Source organism: Thermobia domestica, chromosome 7 (genome assembly GCF_964235325.1).
Source record: "Thermobia domestica chromosome 7, izTheDome1.hap1.1, whole genome shotgun sequence".
In the NCBI taxonomy this organism is placed as follows: domain Eukaryota; kingdom Metazoa; phylum Arthropoda; class Insecta; order Zygentoma; family Lepismatidae; genus Thermobia; species Thermobia domestica.
Window position 1 is genome coordinate 159889651 of NC_137460.1, and position 21489 is coordinate 159911139.

At 37.7% G+C, this 21489-nt stretch overlaps 1 protein-coding gene across 3 annotated transcripts in view; it reads right to left on the reverse strand.

Annotated features, from left to right (window-relative positions):
* Positions 1-21489, reverse strand: part of LOC145690535 (uncharacterized) — a 232087-nt gene that overhangs the window by 146112 nt on the left and 64486 nt on the right. For 2 of the 3 annotated variants that reach the window (XM_081765504.1, XM_081765501.1), the window contains one exon: positions 12597-16033. In XM_081765504.1, the coding sequence (XP_081621630.1) occupies positions 15758-16033 (276 nt within the window). In that variant the 3' untranslated portion in view covers positions 12597-15757. Of the gene's footprint in view, positions 1-12596; positions 16034-21489 lie in introns of those variants that run through there. The other variant, XM_081765503.1, reaches the window with a different exon arrangement.

A 21489-nucleotide genomic window follows, 5' to 3' on the forward strand; every position in this document is an offset into this window, starting at 1 on the left:
ATGTCAACTAATAACCATTTATGGCCTAATAGATGTGTGACGCCATTTTCATCCTAATGAACAGGACATGCTTTCTTCACGTCTGGATCGTCTTCATCTCGATTAGACAGACTCTATATCAGTAAATCTCTTCTTCATCGGGTTCGAGATGTATAAATTATACTAACCTGCTTTAGTGGCCACCTGGCAGTTACAATTACCATCTATCTACCCGTCTCAAAATTTTAAAACAAAGTCCAGTGTGGTATTGCACCGTCTTCAATATTACAAAGGACCCCTTATGAATTTCTGGGAAAAGCGAGTCAAACCGATGTTTCGAGTTGTCACTCAACAATATTGTCGTGATAGGAATGCTTCATATTGTACTCATTATCAATATTAATGAGTACAATCTCTTAAGAGGCTACATTAAATAACAACTTCAAGATAGCAATTTTCGAACTCAAATTCAAGAAATCAAAGCCTACTTATTAGCCGTGAACAAACGCCGCATTCAAGGTTTCACAACCCGCAGTAAAATACATCAATTTGACGACTTAGAACCTCCAGGACTTGTACAAATCAAAAAGAAACTCATGCAGGGAAAGGAGAAATTCATATCTCAGCTTCCACAGGTCACGTGTATGTAGGTGAGCAAGTTATAAATTGTCATAAATTATTATAAACAGCTATATGCCTAGGCTACTTCTTTCTGCGACAGTCTTGAAATTCTCAACTATCTCCCTACAGTATTACAGGAACAGGATCAGGAATATCTATCTAGTCCATTTACAGTAGAAGAGGTTAAACCAGCCATTGCTTCCAGTCGACGTGGAAAATCTACGGGGATTGATTCCCTACCTCTACAATTTCATATAACTTTATCGATTTATTAGCACCCTTTCTTACAAACCTTTGCAATGAATATAGGCATACTCTTGTTCTAAGTGAATCCCTCCGCATAAGTGTTACAATTTTAGTGCCTACACATGATTTAATGATTTAATACCTGTTTCGCTTCTGTGTACGGATTTAAAAACTTAAAGGAGCTGTTTTACTGCACGAATAAAAGTATTTAATGACAAACTGCTAAGTACCCATCAATATAGAATTGATGAAAACAATCCAATCTATAAGGCTGGCTTCATCAAATCTTAGAGATTTCATTTCCTACCACGAATCTACTGTCCTTCACCCGTTCCTATTTTAGTCACGGATTACTCTCAAGCTTTTGAAGGATTAACTATGAATACTTATTTAAAATCCTTGAGAAATATGGTTTTGGATCCTACTTTATTTCTTTTGTACGAGGAATTTATACGCATAGATTGACAAAAATTAAAGTTAATGATGGCTTAAGTAACCCAATCAACATCAATAATGTTATTTTGCAAGGTGATCCAATGTTGCCTATTATTCAGTTTGTGTCTTTCAGTACTTATGTATGCGACTGGACGTTTACTCCGTGGTGTGTCAGTCTACAATACCAAAATAGCTGTACAAAGTTAGTCGATGACTCACGTCGGTTACTCCTTTTTTAAAACAAAATCCTGCCGACATGACTTGTCTACAACGTTTATTAACCTCATATCAGCAGGCTTCTGGAGCGCAACTTAATCACAGGAAAACAAAAATATTATGTATTCATACAGAATACAATGCATCATATAGTGACTACTATTACACAGTTCAATATGTCAAAATCCTTGGTATATGGTGCTTCAATAATAGGAACCAAGCCGTAGAACATTCTTATCATCTCACAGTAAACAAAATCCGAAGACTTCTTATCACTCATAAACAGCGAAACATGAATCTTTTTGGTGGAAACTTATTTCTCAAAACGTCCGTTTTTAGTATTTTAAGCCACTTCGCACAGATTTTACCGATGTCAGTTAAAATACATATTCAGTTAACAAAGTTAAGCATTTTTCTTATGGCATTCCGAATGTTTATGCGTGGCCAAGAATCAACTATATCTCCCCGCATGTGAAGGCGGTATAGGCTTTTTACACATAGAAGCACAGGACGTGCCTTTCTCATGCACCAAAGTCATAAGTTTGTCTGTAAACACGAGACTTCGATTACAGCTGTTGTTATCAATGTCTGCTTTCTCTGTTTAGACTTTCAGGCGCCAATATACGTGTTTCCTTGGAGCTACTAATATCCTGATTTACGTGATGTAATACGTGATATGATATATGCCCTGCTCGCAAAAGCTCCAATCGAAACTGGCTCGGTCAACAACCTTTACTGGCGTTACGTTCGCTTGTGGGTTACTAGCACACCTAATGTCGTCTTAGAGCATCCATACAATAATTGGAATGCTATATGGAAAAACATCAACGCTTCCTTTCTCACCCACAAACAACATACCACCTGGTATTTTATATTCAACAATGTATACGAAACATTGGGAAAACTTTACAATATAGGTATTGCAAACAGTAATATATTCATATATTGCAACAATATCAATACTCTAGCGTGTAAGTTTCATGGTTGTTCCAACGTGCGAATCATCTGGACATATTTTCGTATTTTAATTAATAAAATTTGTCGTCTTTCACCTCATAGTTTTACTATCTGTACTTCTTTTATGGAGTGATTTTAATTAATTTCCGATATTTTAATCCATTTCTTCCAATGTATTTTCTACAACCCGAAAGCCACTGTTATATACCAGGAACAACAAACAACATGCTCGATTTGTGCTTCGCACGCTCACGTACAATCTATCTGTCTGCAGAAAAGAAATGTGAAACAGGTTGTTAAATGTGTGCACAACAGCTTAGGATGACAGAATTATTTAAAGGAATACTTCCCTCTACACTGCGATATGCGAATGTAAATTCTTCTGATACTCATTCCATAATTGTTATCACGCTTAACTTCGATATATGTGCTTCAATTTTGTTCATTTCCTTTTTGTTTGAAAGAGTATACTTTTGTAATAGACTTTATCATAAGTCAAGATAAGCTGAACTAGTTAACTCAAAGTCGTTTGAATGACAAGTGCATTTGATCAACAGGATGATATATATATATATATATATATATATATATATATATATATATATATATATATATATATACGGTTATCAAAATAATGAAAACGCCCGAAACACGTAACATGGTAACATTGAGAGTCCAGCGCCTGTTCATTGTTAGTGCTGTCTTGGGAATCATAGTATCATAGTATGTCAGGCGCAGTAGGTTGGAGACATGTGTTGAAGAGGGCAGACAGTGGGATGCAAAATATGAGATTTCTCTGGGTTTCAAAGAGCCCAAATTGTGAGTGCACGGTTAGTCGTAGCAAGTGTGTGTGAGGTGCACAGTGGTTTAGTTGTGTCACGAAGAACAGTGTTTAAGGTATTGGTCTACAAAACTCATAGTAAAACGATATTGGCGCAAAGCAATAGTAGATGGAAGGAACGTCACAGTGACACGGCACGGATCATTCGGCTTTGAAAAAGATTGTCACCAAAGACGGTAGAACCAATGCGACAAACTCAAACAGCACTTGGATCAGTCTATGTGGTAGTCAGTCAGACGTGAGTTACATAATCTGAACATCCACGGTAAGATTGCAATTTGCAAGCCACTGGTCATTGCCAGCAACGCTTAGCGCGAGAAAAATGGTACCGAAGACGTACAAGACTTTCGAACACACCTATTAAAATTTAGTTAATATTTCATAAGCAAATTCAACATGATGATTTAATTTAAGAAATTGGAGCGAGAAAGGTAAATACAGTAGTTAGTACGTTTTATCACATTGTATATTAAAACAAAACACACAGATTAATTTCTGCTTCAGAAAATGAGAAATTAATGTAGGGTCTTTTAAGGAGATTGCTTAATCTGAATTACCTTTAGTGCCTCTATTAATTAACCTAACTTATTTTGAGTTTAAAATATTATGAATGGACTAACCTAACATAGACAACAAAGAAATACAACTTACCAATGAGTTCAAATTGCCATAGAGTAACTCTGACTTTAAAATTTTCACTTGAAGGAAGTAAATTAAGTATAATTCCTTGAATTTGTGATCTGAAAGTTACACAGCGCAATAAATAGGAAATGCAACACAACGACAGTACAACAAATATATTCTAAAATACATATACGTATTAAAAACAATCAATAAGTTTAAGTGCATAGTTATCAGATGTACTTAATATGCATTGCTATTGTGGATATGATTTTAAACAACATGTATTTATTTTGTTTTTGGTTTAAGATATCTTCAGCAGCGAGGCTATATGGGGTAATAAATAAAAGTTTAATTTGTGATCCGAAACTTATTTCCTTCTATTAGAAATCGACTGTGAGTCTCCCAGTCATGCAAGGACACTGAATCGTAAACCATGACACATTTGGAAGCTTAGAGAAATATGAAACGACACTGATTATCTTTTCTCACTCCCTCACGGATAAATAGACTGCTAATTGAGGCTCTCCCTGTAAGAAGCAATGCTGCGAGGAAGAGCCAAATGAAAACCGCAACTATCTTCCCGCACCATTTTACTGCAGGGACAATGTTTGTTTTCCCATTATTTTCCTATATAGTCCCTTCCCAGTTCAATGTACTTATGCCATCGGATAGAGAGTACTTCGATAGCGCGTAAGGAAAATTCTTTTGGTTGGTGCTGTAGCCACTCATGCATCGCCGATTGGACGTCTTCATCAGAGTTGAAGTTCTGCCTTCCAGGTGCTCCTTGAACCAAAGATGTGGAGATCTGATTGGTCCAATTTTGGCGAGTATGGCGGATGTGGAAGACACTTGAAGCATAGGTCGTCGACAGTTTTCATGATTGCACGAGTAGAATGAGGATGGGTGTTATCATGTTAAATCAAAAAACCTGCATTCAGCTTTGTGCGTATTCCTAGCTTCAAATGGTTCTTGAGAATTTCGGTGTAGGTGAAACTAGTCACTGTCGTACGTGGAGGTATATAGTGTTCCAGAATAGGACCGTTCTTATTCCAGAATAAAGACAACATTGCTTTTCCTGCAGAGGGCTATCTACGAAACTTCTTTGGTTTCGGTGGGGAAGATTGTTGCCATTCTTTGCTTGCACATTTCGTCTTCAGTTGAAAATGGTGCATCCAACTTTCATCCCAGGAGTCAATGTGAACTAGAAAATCCTCAGCCTGCTCTCCATAAAGCCTCAGCAGCTCTTGACATGTGTCAATCCGACAGTCTTTCAGTTCCTGCATCAGCTTTCGAGGAACCCACCTGGGGAACACATTTCTGTAGCGGAGTTGGTAATGCACTATGTGTTGTACTGAACCGAAGCTCATATTCAGCAAAGAAGCAATTTTATCCAAGGTGACATGGCAGTTTTCCTGCATAAACCGATCTGCTGCAATTATGGACTCCTTTGTCACAACTCCATGAGCCTGACCTGAATGGGGATACCTAGAAAAAATTTTAAATGTTAAAGTTTTTATTTCATTTCCCTTTATACAAACTATTTGGGAAGTGATCATTGTCTGACAGTTCTTGATCATTTAGTAATTTAGCATGAATTATTTTAGCTAATATTATTTGATAATAGTAAATTCATAGAATGATTGCTAGTAGAAATTTGTTTCTGCTTTTCAACCTACTGTTGCCAGCTAAATTTCTACACTAAAGAGAAAAGATCATAAGAGTAGATTTTATCGGAAATAGTAGAGCTCCTTCTCGTGGCGGACTCCCCAATTGAAATTCTCTACATTAGAAATAACAATAGGCAAGTAGAGGACCTCTGGTCCGACTGATTATTCTATAAGTTTAGCCAATCAGGTGTAAATCGATTCACGACACTGTTCCCGAAGCCAATGCGATAGTTGCCGGTTGTCAGAACGAGTCATACCTTTGAATTATATCGTTGCTTTGAACTAGCCACGCCATTATACTTATTGAACTAGCATGAATACTTCCCTGCTTTTATACTAATGAAAATATTTTTTATATGCATTTGTGTTTTTCCATGCATAATGAAAAAGCTAAAACGTTTTAAAGATATCGTCCAAGATTAATAATGAAGTTACTTCAGAATAAAAGTACTTCTATTACTGTTATATCGTAATTTTGATCGCAAATTTATACACAATTGGTATGTTCCAGACTACATAACCTTATCATGGGTATAGCTGTGTTCAAGCACTCAATCTCATATCTTTTCACCGCGGTGGCTCAGTGGTAGAGCGTGGTGCTTGGGGTCCCGGGTTCGATCACAGCCCCCGCCAAGTAAACTTTGTGGTGGACAAACACCGTGTGCGTGGGTTTTCTCGGGGTTCTCCCGTTTCCTCCCACTTTCTTCATTCCACCATTTCATTCATTACACATCATCACCGTCTCCTTTAGCCTAACCGGCATAACCGTGGGACGTAAAACTCACAGATTTCATTTCATTTCATTTCATATCTTTTCATATTTCTATATAGGATGCGGCATAAGTAACGCCCTTTTTACCTTTCATTGCTTTCTATTACATATTGTTGTGACAGTTACATATTATTTTTGTTTTGGTTGTTTGTGAAGTTTTATAATATTTTAAAATAAATATTTTTTCTTTTCATTGTAGAAATTTTGATATAAGTATGGTCTTGCGATTAACAAAGGAGCAAGGAGTAAGAGCGGTTCAACTTTACTAACTATAGACAAAAACTATAGACCAACCTGGGTGCACAAATGCTTCCTTTCGGTGTTATAGGCCGCCGAAAACATGAAAAAATGAACTTTAAAGGTCCATAGCTACAAAACTATGCGACTTACCGTAGTCGGGTTAAGACTTTACTTAGGAACTAATATGTGCCCTATCCAAATATGCATGTTTCAGAATTCTGTGGTACTTCCGCAACAATTTTTATATAGGTAGTTGGTGAGTACCTCAAATTATATGCCCGAAACTCCCTCTATAAAAATTGTTGCGTGAGTACATTAGGATTCTGAAATATATATTTTTGGATAGTTCACTTATTAATATTATATATATACTTCAAACTATTGAAGTTCTCGTTGTTGGTACTGAAGGTTTTCATCGGCTGAATTGCAAAATATTTCTGAAATTCAATGTCCAAATTGCTTCGTACAAACTTCCAGTTAGTGCTTTTCCGGTTGTGTTATGTAATAAGTTACTGCTATTTTCGTCCTTTCGCTCATCGAGCAATTTTACAAGCTCGGTACGAATTCTCTCTCTCCGTTTCCTATTGACTACATCCAATATGCCGTGAATGCATGCAGACCCCTCTTTCCGTATCCCCTCCACTTCCCTCTGTCTTGGATTTGCTATCCCATACTGCGGTCTATAAGTGAGCGACATATCTGCTAGAAACACTGTTCTTTACTCTGAAACGGACAGTAATATTTAATTTATTCTATCCTATTTATAACTGTAAAGGAAAGTAAACAGGTAGAAGTAGAAAATAATAATTATATTCTGTGCTGATATAGGCCTGTTTCTGTATTGGATAACGATATTAACAACATGCTCCTTTTTCAATCAGTTCGTATTTTATATAATTGGGACGGGGAGGAAAAAATCAAGCGCATTTAAAAGGACAATCTGTAGATTCCAGCTACAGGTGGCTTTTCTGGTGCTCTTCGTGCGACGGCAGGTGAAGTGTTCGTGCACAACCAGATGTTTATTTGAGTATATAACCATGATTTTTTGTATCCTGCACGGGCCGTAGAGGTCTGCACAGGCCAGAATTTTCAGCCCAGGCCCGCCCCGTCCCTTGAATTTATAATGTGAAGCCCGACTCATGGCCGAAATATGTTTTAGCATTTAGACCCGAGCCCGGCCCGAGCTCGTGCGATATTCAAATGAGCCCAAAATAAGCCCGTATTACAGAAACTTAATAATGAACGCAAAATTTCATTTTTATTTACAGCAATTAGAGGTTTAATTTTGAAGTTGAGCCTTAAAAGTTCTCCAGAACGAACGATCGAATAAATATCGTTGTACAATGTATTTACAGAGTTAAGCCCGAAAAGGCCTGAGTTATATGGTTGTATATTTAAAAATTTACGGCCCCAGTCTGTGCAGACCTCTAACGTGCCAACGAAGAACAGTAATGGTTTACTACTGTACAGATTGGTTCAGATTAAGTATCAAACCTATAGCTACAGAAAATCATGTGTGATATATTTTCCTGCTAAATTTTACCGCTCCGAATTTTCTAGACTAACAATCAACTTTTTTTTTTTTTTTTTTTTTTTAAAGCTTTTGAGTGTGCCCGAACCACATGTCCATGAGATCTGAATTACATCGCTATTAATACGATAAGTTTCTCACTTGTCTTCATTACTATTGTGGCCCCAATATGTTCAGTATGGAACTTCTGCCGTCAGTTTGAAACTGTCATTGAGATATTCTAGGCTCTATGGTTTCTTTCTATAATCATCTACAGACGATTCAGCATGTCCTGATATAAGTCATTGAAACTCTCCTATCACCCTACGATGGAGTAGTGACTGCATCGTTGTTGGAAATCCTACAAATGTCAGGCTTGTTTATTTTATATTCCCATCTAAGTATTCAGGAAATATGAGATGTGGTTGTGTACATAGAGAAAAGTTAGGTTAAACTAGATAATTGGACATAACGTGCTACTTATAACTGTGCTAATTGAGATTGTGCTATTTCATAAATAGCAAGTGTGATTTTTGCCTAATACATAAAGAGTTAAGCCGCGGTTGAAATAAATGGATTACATATGGATCGAAGGGAATATTCTTTGTCACAAATCAGTTCTAAAAGAATCATGCAAGAATATTTTATTTGGTCTAGGAATTAATTCGTGCGGTTGGTACGCACACATTGAAGCTGTAGTACAAACACAAAATACATAAATACCTTAAGAAAAATATTGTCCATCGCTAGCCACCACTTTCGCCCATCTGTCAGGCAATGTACGGATTCCGTGGCGAAAGAAGTCCTCATCCTTGGAAGCGATCCAGTCAGAGACCCATGTTTCGATATCTTCTGAAGAAGTAAACCGCTGTCCAATCAAATCGTTGTTCATGCAATCGAACAAGTAGTAGTCCGAAGGAGCAACGTCTGGTGAATACGGCGGGTGGGGTAAAACTTCCCATCCGACATTTTCTAAATAGGTTTTGACCGGTTTTGCGACATGTGGGCGAGCGTTATCATGTTGAACAATAAGTTTATCATGTCTGTTCTCCCATTCTGGTCGTGTTCTGGCCAGAGCTTGCTTCAAACGCATTAATTGTCGTCGATAACGTTCTCCATTTATAGTTTCACCCGGTTGCAGCAGCTCATAGTACACCACACCTTTCATATCCCACCATATGCACAGCATAACCTTTGCACAGTGAATATCTCGTTTTGGTTGTGATGGATCTGCTTCACCTGGTTTCACTCAGGCCTTTTTTCCTTTAGGGTTATCGTAATGGATCCACTTCTCATCACCCGTAATAATTCGATGCAGAAACCCCTTTCTGCTCTGTCGTTGAAGCAGCAATTCGCAAATGGTTTTTCGTCTTTCAACGTCTCTGTCTTTCAATTCATGTGGAACCCAATATGACATCTTTTGAATCATTCCCATGGCTTTCAAGCGTTTGGAGACTGTTGTTTGATCAACGCCTAATGCTGCTGCAAGTTGTTCCTGCGTTTGACACGAATCCTGCTTGAGCAATGCTGTCAATTCTTCGTCTTGAAATTTTTTTCGCTGTCCAGCTCGCTCTTGGTCTGCCAAGCCGAAATCACCACTTCTAAACCGTGCAAACCACTTCTGACACGTTCGCTCAGCTAGAGCATGGTCACCATACACTTCCACCAAAATACGATGACTTTCAGTCGCACTTTTCTGCATGTTAAAGTAATGCAGCAGGACACCCCGCAAAAACACTTTATCAGGCACAAATTGCGCCATGTTCACTTAACTACAAACTGGTGTTGTTGACGCTTTAATCCACTGCCCTATACTACGAACGATACGTGATGACAGGGGTTTGCAACACATGTGTGGATACACGGAACTGTGGGACGCTCCGTTCGTTGCGCCATCTCTTGTCCACCCGCACGAATTAATTCCTAGACCAAATATGTGTGTGAACTTAGTGATTAGTACAGGACAAATGCAAGTTACTTCAAAACATTTTTGTAGGTCATCTTAATATACATCTCTTTGACGATGCTTAACCCTTTGGACCCGAGTCATTTTTGGCGTTTTCCTACATTTTCAGTTAGTGGCTTATTGCTCAAAAACATTTTAACCGCTTGGTATGTTTAAGACCTTGTTTTTTAGAAGAGGGATGTGGCTATTATTTGGTGTAAGTTACATTGCAGTGTTGTCAACAGGAGGGAAACTATTGAGGGAAATGTAGAGATGAAAATATACAAAAAAAAATCCCTAACCGAATTTCAAGATTTTTTGTAGCTGGCACCACTGTTGTCACATGGGTCCAAGTCATCTAGAAACATCCTTTGATGTGTCAATATGGTACCGTGAAAACCTGAAGTCGCTGGCTGCCATACAAAGAGAGAAAGAAAAAATTCTCTGTCATCAAAGACATGAAATTTTGACACTTTTTACGCCTCAGAAGCAAAAATCAACAGATATGCCGGGGCTACAGCTTTCCTAATTAAAACTTTTTATGGTGCGTTCTATACGCCAAAGAGGAGGCTTTCAGATAGTGGTACATTTGTTCCAATGTAGCGAGCAAGAGGGATATAAGAGAGGATGGAAAAGGGAAATGTTCCAAAATTTTCACTTAAAATCGGGAATTATTTGTTTTTGGCTGGAAACATTGTCATCAGACAGACGAAAACTGTCTGAAAATAAACCTTGGTACCCCATAAATATATCCTACAAGTATCATGGCAATATCTAACAAAGTAAGCATGAAATTAAAAAAAATATATATCTCATTCTACCTCAGAAATTCACAATTTTCTTAGAACATGGTTTATTATAAACGTCAATTCTACTTCCCCTAATTATCCTACTGAAACTTTTATGGTATGTTGTGTAGGCTAATGACGAGACTTTCAGACAATGGTACGTTTGTTCGAATATAGCCAACAAGAAGGAAGTGATAGAGACAAAGAAGGGATTGCTTCCAAAATTTCCCCTATAATCGGAATTATTTTTTGGCTAGCAACACTGCTACAGACGCAAACTATCTTAAAACAAACATTGGTACACCACTAATAAAACCTACAAGTAGCGTGGCGATATTTAAGAAACAAAGTTTGTAATTACAAAAAAATAGATTACGGTAAACAGAAAAGAAGGAAAAAACTAGAAAAATCAAGGGTTAGAACCTATACACTAATTCTTCGTGCGCCCCCTAATTACCCCATTGTAACGATCTGTAACCATTTTTGTTCAGCAAGGACCAATGTTCGAATGACGTATGTTAACTTGCGCTCGGATGTATAAGTACGGATTTATAAACAAAAAATTCCAAAATTTCGACTTTTTGCCCAAATTTAGAGAAATTCTAAACCTTCGTAGTTGGCAACACTGCGCGCGGGCTGGTCCAATTGATGTTAACAATCAGGTATCTATCCTAGGTATCTACCTGAGAAGTCTTAAGGAGATCTCTCTAGAACGAAGGAAACTACATGAAAAAAAAAAAGAAAATTGGAAATTCGAAAATTATCAAATTTTTGACTTTGGTCTGAAATTTGAGAAGGAAAATTGACACTCAGAAGAAAAAGAAACTAATATGATAAACTATGGTCCAACCATATTTGGCCAAAAATATTATCCCGATTAGTGTCCACACAGGAGCGAATTAAAAAATAAAAGTGAAAGATGTGCCACTGTGTGCCACTTTGGCCACCTGGGTCCGAAAGGGTTAATTAGTTCTAATACTCTAGGTCATTTGTAACATTGGCATTTGTTTATTCATTTTTGTAGCTGGATAAAATTGAGTATAAAACGGTGTAATAAATCCGGGTAACCTATTTTTATCCAACCTTTTAATCACCAAAATCATTTGTCTAAGGTTATGTTAATGTCATTCACTTACGTCTCTTCTGTCCTATGAACTTCCACTATGTTGTCTTCATCACAAAGTCTCATACATTGTTGTTGATAGATCCAAGAGACACTTGAACTCTCTTCCTCGACTGTAAAAGTTTTTAATTATGTGAGATATAATGATGACGAAAATAACTATTTTTCGTTAACAACAAAAAGTAAACTCATAGTCACACTTCTTTTAGTTTTGTCTGAGCCATTGCGCACTTGTAAGATTGCATCTGACGTCTTTACCAGTCACGCAACTAGAGTTGGTGTCATCCGTAGCAAATACAAAATTCGGAGCTCCCTCAATGTACACCCTTTTAGGCTCCCCACCAACTTCGTATCCAGGGCACGTGGCCCTCTTGCTCCCTCCTAGTTAGGCCCTGCTTGTTAGTACATTACTGTGTGTCCAATTTACAGACCAGATACTTCACACAATGTTACACTCCAAAGCAGTAATCGATATCCAGAAAAAGAAAGCGTAATGATACAACATATATTTTCTCATCCATTAGGTTCGAAACTTATTCCTGTTAACTAGCTTGAATACTGAAGGTTATTCGAAATAAAAAAACTCACTGAAAATACTTAAATATTTATCTTAATACTGAGTGTGTGAAACAATTTGAACAGAAAACACAGAATTCAATATAACAGTGTTTCGGATATGATGATGTGACATTAACAGACAATAGATCAGTTTTTATTACACGTTAAATGAGAATATGTCTCGTTCCTTAATCTCCAGATTGTGTAGCATATATCCCCCTGTGCAACGTGCCGTCAACTATAATCGGTCCGCCGTCGGTTTTTAGCGGACAGCCGCCGAAGTGAAGGAAAACTGACTGCCGGCATCGATCCGCTTACGGTTCGAAGCGGATGCGAAGCGGCTGCCGTCGTTCGAAAGTTAGATGGCAGTTGTCGTCTTTCCGCCAGGAGGTGTTATAGAGACTTTTCGACGAATGACCGCTGAATGACGGTGTGAGAATTGTTCCTCCACCTGTTGGTCTCATCTGTGTTTTTTGTGTGCTAATACCTAAGAACAACATGTGGCAGCACTGCTACTCATGTAACTGCTGTCAGACAGTTCATTAACTTACAGAACTATTTTCGTGACGGATTACCGCAGAACATGTTACGTTATTCGTTACTTAGCAAAAATGTCAAATATACTGCGGAAAGCTCTGCTTGTTGTACACAATAAAATCTAATTAAAAATTCTCACTGGCAATTACTAGTTACTTCTGATATGCTCGGAAAGCCATGTCTTTGGTGTTAAATTAACATACAAGTACGCTAAAGCGGTAGTTACTTTGTGTTTTAACCATGTGTTGGTATAGAACTTCCAGGGTATAAATACCAATGGAATCATAGGAGGCGCCAGGATTTTGGTAATGTGGGTGCAGGCTAGGATGGGACAACACATCTTAACGTTGTTGTCAGAACGCTCTGCACTATTAAGCCATAAGATCTCAAAAATAATCTAAAAAATAATAGTTTTACTTCGTGTTTTAAGCATGTATTGGTATGGAACTTTCAGGGTATAAATACCAATGCAATCATAGGCAGCGCCAGGATTTCGGTAATGTGGTTGTAGGCTAGGGCTGGACAACACATCTTAACATTGTTATCAGAACGCTCTGCACTATTAAGCCATAAGATCTCAAAAATAATCCGTAAGAGTTACTTAAAAAAAAAAAAAAAAAAAAACTAGAAAAACACTGTATGATAGCAAGTAACTTGTGAGAGACTTAAGAAGTCACTCAAATATATCCAAACATTGGAAACAAGAAATATACAAAATAGAAAGGATTAATGTAGAAAATCTGAAAATCGAAGTTAATGTGAGTCCAGCTGCACCCACTGCACCCACTGTGGCGCCGCCTATGAATGCACTACGTTGTTGGTAAAATTGAGAGTAGAGGATTAAAGGCGGTAGTGAAGAGCCCATGTGGCGGGTTAATGGCGATACAGGTGGTTTCAAGTCGGCATTAGCGGTTCAGACGAGGAGAAATGGCAGACGCCGCCTTATTACCGCTATGGCGGTAAAATTGAAGCATTCGTGTAATTTGGTATCGGTACCGCCGCCATCGACCCGCCAAATTTTCGACGGCAGGCCACCGCGGTTGGCGGTCGGTCCGACTACGTCTTGCACATGGGGACAAGTTTAAAGATTGTTAATTTGACAACGTTTGTACGTACCATATCATTCATACTTGAATCAGGAAGGTAAAAAGGAATAAAATGAATAATTTCTTCAATCACTGTTACCTTTTACACTTGAGAACAAAAGTTCATGATATTTTAACGGTGCGGTACTAGTTTATGGGACTATACATGAATTCGTGGCTCATGTATTTCTTTCATAACGAAATCGACTCCTAGTATTTTATAAATTATGGAAGGGGTTGAATTTTAGGGTGCAAATTGTCTTTAGGACTTAACCTCTACAAATACAGCGTGTGGACATATGTATGTCGTAACTATGATAGTGTTTAATACACCAACTGACCTTTGCTAGGTGGCCACTAAAAGTAAGAATTGTATTTAAGGGGTTGTTCACATATTACGTAACTGATTTAGGACAAGAACAATTTGAAAATAGGTGAACTGAAGTACAAAGTCCAAAGAAGATGCTCGAAAGTTTGTTCACAAACGAAATGTTCCTGTTCCACCTCGTGTGCAGTCACGTCGAATTAGCGGTCAAGATCTTTGCATCGTCGACACTGGAGAACTTCAAATACAAGAGGCATCCTGGATCCCGGCAGAGGAGGCTGATGTCAGTTCTTTGGATCCTATTTTACCTGCATCTTCCAGCAGTACTTTGTTTTTATCAATCATCGATGACCTAAAAGAATGTGTGCGATCTCCTTATTAAAATGACATTCTGTAATATCGAAGAATTACGACTGATTAATTACACAACCTTATGGCGTTAAAATACTATTACGGTACAATCACTTTCTAATACTTTGATTTGTTGGCGAAAAATATACTACAAATTTACTCCAAATACAAATATTTTTAATAAAAAGTTCTGCCACTAAAATTAGTTTTATTGTAATAACTCCCAAAATAAACAAAATTGGTTAGAAACAAAAGTAAAAAAGCGTTACATGACAAAAGGGGAAAGGAGTTCGGGCTTGAGTTACAAAGTGTGATAATGGGAGGGAGTGGGTAAAAATTTGTCATAATAGCGTTACGTAATATGTGAACGGCCCCTAACCCTATCAGGACAGAGAAAGCAAGTGGTCTTGCGCACGGATGCGTCCGTAGGGAGCACATGTGCCAGTAACAGTGAGTATGCGTCTGAATGAGGATAGTGGAAACACAATGGCATATTACTGGACACCTGGCGTTCATATTACTGGACACCTTAACACCATAGAACATCATAGTTAGAATCATTACTTAAATCACTGTATTCACATAGTAAATCAGTTTATCATGGCCTCCTTATGAACTATAACGTGGTTAAAGCATACGGTTTGCCTTATATTCTTTTAACATTGTCCCATATATTTTTATTACTTATACTTTCCTCTTTAGAAGTAATGTATTTCGTCTATAAATTTTACAAATCTATGGTCCCAATTCTCACAGTCATCATAATTTTAAGTGGGAAAGCTTTAGTGCAATGATTACACAAAAACTACTCCATAATTAAACGTTTTGAAGCGCCAACAAAGCTTGTAGTTACCACAGAAGCATTTCATTTATCACATATTAGTTCTCAAAGCATTAATGCCATTTATTACATTTCTATTATCAAGTATTGTTAATACTATTTTCTCTTGGAATTAATGTTGAAGCAAAGATTACCTTCTTGAGTTGTCATCGATATATCATCAGAATAAGAATGAATAAACTTGCATTGCTGTTGATTATCATCATATTCATCTGCAAAGATACATTGTCTGCGATTTATGTGAATTGAACGAAGATCATTACTAGCTTCTACATTGTGAATTTTGACTGTAGTTGTGACCAAGGATGCTTCAGGTATAACTATAAATCTGCTCAATGGAACTGAAGTTATATCCGGGTGTTGAAAAGACACCTATAAAGAAAAATAGATTATGCTTAGTTGGTAATATGAAACTTAGTAATATATAGTTTTAATAGCCCGATCCAGAAGCTTGGCTATTTCATTTGAGATGGGTAAACTGCTTGAACGAACTGCATACATCATGTTATTTAACCCTTTTGGGATCTTATGGTACATTTTGTACCATACGCGTTTTTCATGGTACATTGCGTTATTTCTCTTCTATTTGAGCTTTTTCTTCCGGTTTTTTTTTTTTTTTTTGTTTGTCAAGTCCAGAGACATTGTAGAAGACATTACGTATGGTTTCAGAACGTCCTGCGTCCAGACATGGGAGGTGATGACGTCATAATCTTAAAATGTATTTTTTCCCTTTTTAAGCCTATGTTCATTATTTTTTGGCGGGCTTATTTTTTCACGTAGAAGATTGAAATTTTGCACGAACATTCAGTCCACCGAGTAGTATTTACCAGATTTTTTGTTCCGATGTCAGTGCTAAAACAGGGGGAAACCAGAGGGGCAAAAGGGTAAAAAAAGGGATATTTTTACCCTAAAAATCCCGTTTGTCGTCTTTTTCCCGCCTCACATACATGATAGGACCACGTGAGTCATACCGTCTGAAAGGCCGTTCCATTCTGAAGAGAATGACGGTCGAATTATTATTCTAGAGTAATTAGGGATGTCTCAGAGATTTTTTTGAAAAATATACTTCTATATAGGGAAAAATGGGGCATTGTCGGTATATATATATTTTTGGCGGGCTTATTTTTGAACGTAGAAGATTGAAATTTTGCACAAACATTCAGTCCACCGAGTAGTATTTACCAGATTTTTTGTTCCGATGTCAGTGTTAAAACAGGGGGGAAACCAGAGGGGCAAAGGGTTTAAAAAAAGGGATATTTTTACCCCAAAAATCCCTTTTTCATCATTTTCCCGCCTCACATACACGATAGGACCACGTGAGTCCTACCGTCTGAAAGGCCGTTCCATTCTGAAGAGAACGACGGTCGAATTATTATTCTAGGGTAATTAGGGCCGTCTCAGTGAATTTTTATCCAAATATACTTCTGTATAGGGTAAAAGTGGGGCATGGTAGGGAAATTTTTTCTGGCGGGTCTATTTTTTCACGTAGAAGATTGAAATTTTGCACAAACATTCAGTCCACCGAGTAGTATTTACCAATTTTTTTTCGATTTCTGCGTAAAAACAGGGGGGTCCAGAGGGGCAAAAGTTGAAAAAAGGGAAATTTTGCCCAAAAAATTCCTTTTTTTAAGGAATTTCCCGCCTTAGATACATGATGGAGACATGTGAATGGTACCGACTGAAAGACAGTTCTATTCTGAAGAGAATGATTGGCGGATTATAGTCCTAGGGTAATTAGGGATGTCTCAGGATTTTTTTCCCCCTGAGATCATAGTGTTTTATGGTGATTTGGGGCATTGTGGGAATTTTTGATAAAAATTCTCCCGCCCTTACTATTCAAGATAGAAACTTGAAATTTGGCACACACATTCAGTATACCAAGTACTATTTATCAGATTTTTTAGATGGCTAAGATCACACAGGGGGAGTCCAGGGGGGGCCAAAGTTCGAGAAAAAAACTTTCCCTACGAAATTTTCACTTTGACTTTTTTTTCCCGCTTCTGGTATATGGTATGAGCATGCAAGTGGTACCATTTGAAAGCCAGCTCTATTCTGAAGAGAATGAGGTATGAACCATGATCCTAGGATAAATAGTGACGATGCATTAGCCAGGGGCGTCACTTAGGGGGGGCAGGGAGGGGCATTTGCCCCCCCCGTGAGTTTGAGATGTATATAGATTTTATCAATAGAGTAGTAGTAAATCAGTGAAAAACGCGAAATTTTACTTATATCAAGGGGTCTTGCCCCCCCCCCCAAGCAAAGTCTGAAATGACGCTCCTGGCAGTAGCTGCTTGACTGAAAGTCTCAAAAATAGCCCAAAAAGCCAAGAGCTCCTAAGGGTTAAGCATAACAGAGTGCCGTAAAGTCTCTAATATTGTGGTCAGAACGTCAACAAAGGGTTAACACTTTCGATCCTGGGCTAATCTGACCTTGTTTATTCCAGTATCCTGGGGTTTTTAGGTCCTTTTTTTAATATACTACATTGCTAAATAATTGCGCACTAAAATATTGCTAACAAGTTTTTGGACTTTCGATTTTATTATATATATATATATATATATATATATATATATATATATATATATATATATATATATATTGTGTGTGTGTGTGTGTGTGTGTGTGTGTGTGTGTGTGTGTGTAAGAAGAGGTAATTCGCTACACTGCTGTTTGAAACATGTACTTTTTGAAAAAACGAAAAAAAATTACAATAGAAAAACAATACTGCCGCTGCGTGTAAAGTGTGAGCAGTGACTATGGCGTGTAATAAGTAGTGGGAAATCTGCGGTAACTGACCGCTGACTTCCGTTATTGTGAAGCGACGATTCTGCATGATGCTTTCCCGAACAAGGTCCAGAAGGTCGTCTGTGATGACGATTGACCTCCCTCTGTGCTCCTCATCATGCACATTTTAGCGTCCTGCTGGAAATTTGTCTACACCAACAACGCATTATCTGATTGCTCATGAGGTTAGGTCCATAGACCTGGCACAACTGACGATGGATTTCAATCGGCGCTATGGCCTGTGCATTCAAAAACGTTATAACGTCTCGCACTTCACACGCGGCTGGGGATGGAATAGGAAACCACTTCCATCTTCAACCACTGCTACGACGCTTCTGAGACTACTAGGAAAGTTCCACTGGCGCATGCGCCAAGCTAGGACCTTACTTTCTCACGACAACGCAGTCGCTACGCGCCATATACAGTTTCCTACCTATGGCACGCGTGGGAAAGTTACTTTCCGGATGGGCCTCGTTCAAATATTTTTATATGGGTGTACTCATGTACAGTACCGTGCCATGGGAGAGGAGCGAGGCGACGGCTCCGGGCGCCGATGTAGGGGGCGCACAAATCGGGAAGAAAAAGAATGGAAGGAAAAGTAGTACTGTAAACAGTGCTCAAAATCAAGGAAAAGCAGAGTTTATTTTTTAAAATTTTCTTGCATTTCCCGCCAAGTATGGTGGCGCCTCGCGGCTGGTTTGTCGACTTCACTCATATGTACGGGAAGGAGGGTTCCGTCGTATACTCGGCCTGGGCTCTGATTTTCCACGGCACGGCACTGCTAATGTACTCATATACTTTTTAAATTTCGAAATCAGGATCTAAATCTGAATAATCAATTTCACCTTCCGAACGCGATCTAAACTGTACTCTTCTAAAATCTTTGATATTTCTTCCATATTCATTTTACTTGCTTCAAACAAGACAACTTCTGAAAAATTAAATAGTTTGCGAAACAAAATATTCCACTATCGAACGTGCTGCAGTCAAACGCAGAAAGTTGGTCACAATAATCAGGCTGCAAAAGTTCGTTTACTCTTTGCTGGATGTCAGGTTAATAGTAGTGTTGTAAAAAAACGGTTTTTTTTCTGTGAAGTTTTTTTTTCAATAAAAAACATCGTTCTTTTTCATGTTTTTTTCAAAAGTCTGTTTTTTTGGCAACTATTATTTATTGATTTATGTTGCAGATTATTGAAATAGTCAACAGAACTTGAGTCGAAGCCCTCGTAACTTACAAATCGTTTGTTTCTTTGTACCTATGCGAGCAAAATTGTTTGAGTATTCCTTTCGGCCCCAGGTAATTTTTGGCGTTTTCCTACACTTCAAGTTAGTGACTTGCTCAAAAACTATTCATTCGATTGAAATGGTTAAGGCCTTGTTTTTAAGAAAATGGATGTGGCTATTTTTTGGTGTAAGTTATATTGCAGTGTTGCCAACAGGTGGGAAATTATTGAGGGAAATGTAGGGGTGAAAATTTACAAAAAAATCCCTAACCGAATTTCAAAAATTTTTTGTATCTAGCACCACTGCTGCTATATGGGTTCAAGTCACCTAAATAAATCTTTGGTGTGTTGACAAGGTAAAGTGAAATCCTGAAGTCGCTGGCTTCCATTCAAAGAGGGAAAGAAAAATCTGTCATACACATGAAATTTTGACACTTTTTACGCCTCAGAAGCGAAAATCAAATATGCCGGGGTACAGCTTCTCTAATTATTCTATTGAAACTTTTTATGCTGCGTTCTATAGGGCAAAGAGGAAGCTTTCAGGTAGTGGTATGTTTGTTTCAATGTAGCCAGTAAGAGGGTAATAATAGAGGGGAAAATGGAAATTTTCCGAATTCTTCACCTAATAGCGGGAATTAATTGTTTTGGCTGGAAACGCTGCCATCAGACAAACGAAATCTATCTGAAAATAAACCGTAAGGCTCCAAGAATATACCCTACAAGTATCATGGCGATATATAACAAAGTAAGCATGAAATTTTAAAAAAATCTCATTCTACCTCAGAAATTCACCATTTTCTTACCATTTCCAGAACATGGTTTATTATAAACCTCAACTGTACTTCCCCTAATTATTCTAGTAAAACTTTTTATGGTGCGCTGTGTAGGCTAAGGATGAGGCTGTTACACACTGGTACATTTGTTCGAATGTAGCCAACAAGAAGGAAATAATAGAAATAAAAAAGGGAATTTTTCCCAAAATTTTCCCCTAAAATCTGGAATTAAAATTTTTTGTAGCTAGCAACACTACTATCAGACACACACAAACTATCTTAAAAATAAGCTTTGGTATCCCTCTAATATATCCTACAAGTATTGTGACGATATCTAATAAAGTAAGCATGTCAATTAAAAATATCTCATTCTACCTTTAAAAAAATCACAGTTATCTTTCCAATAAGAGAACAAGGTCCACTGTAAACCTCAACTGTACTTCCCCTAATTATCCTATTGAAACTTGCTATAGTGTGTTGTGTAGAGCAAAAACAAGACTTCCAGATACTGGTACGTTTGTTCCGATATAGCCAACAAGAGGGAAATAATAGAGACAAAACATATAATTTTTCCAAAATTTCCTGTAGCTGGCAACACTGCTACCAAACAGACGCAAACTATCTTAAATTAAACATTCTTACACCACTAATATATCCTACAAGTATTATGGTGATATTTAAAAAACAAAGCTTCTAATTACCAAAAATATATTACGGTAAACAGAAAAGTAAGGAAAAACTAGAAAAATCAAGGGTTAGAACCTAAATACGAATTTTACGTGCCCCCTAATTACCCCATTGTAACGATCTGTACTTTCGTTTGTTAAGTAAGGACAAATGTTCGATTGGCGTAAGTTGACTTGCACTCGGACGTATAGGTACGGATTTATAAACAAAAATTTCTAATTTTTTGCCCAAATATAGGAGAATTTTAATTTCCCTAAATGGCAACACTGCGCGCAGGCCCGTCCAATTGATGTCAACAGTTAGGTATCCACCCGAGGTATCTACCTGGCAAGTCTTAAGGATGTCTTTGTACAACGAAGGA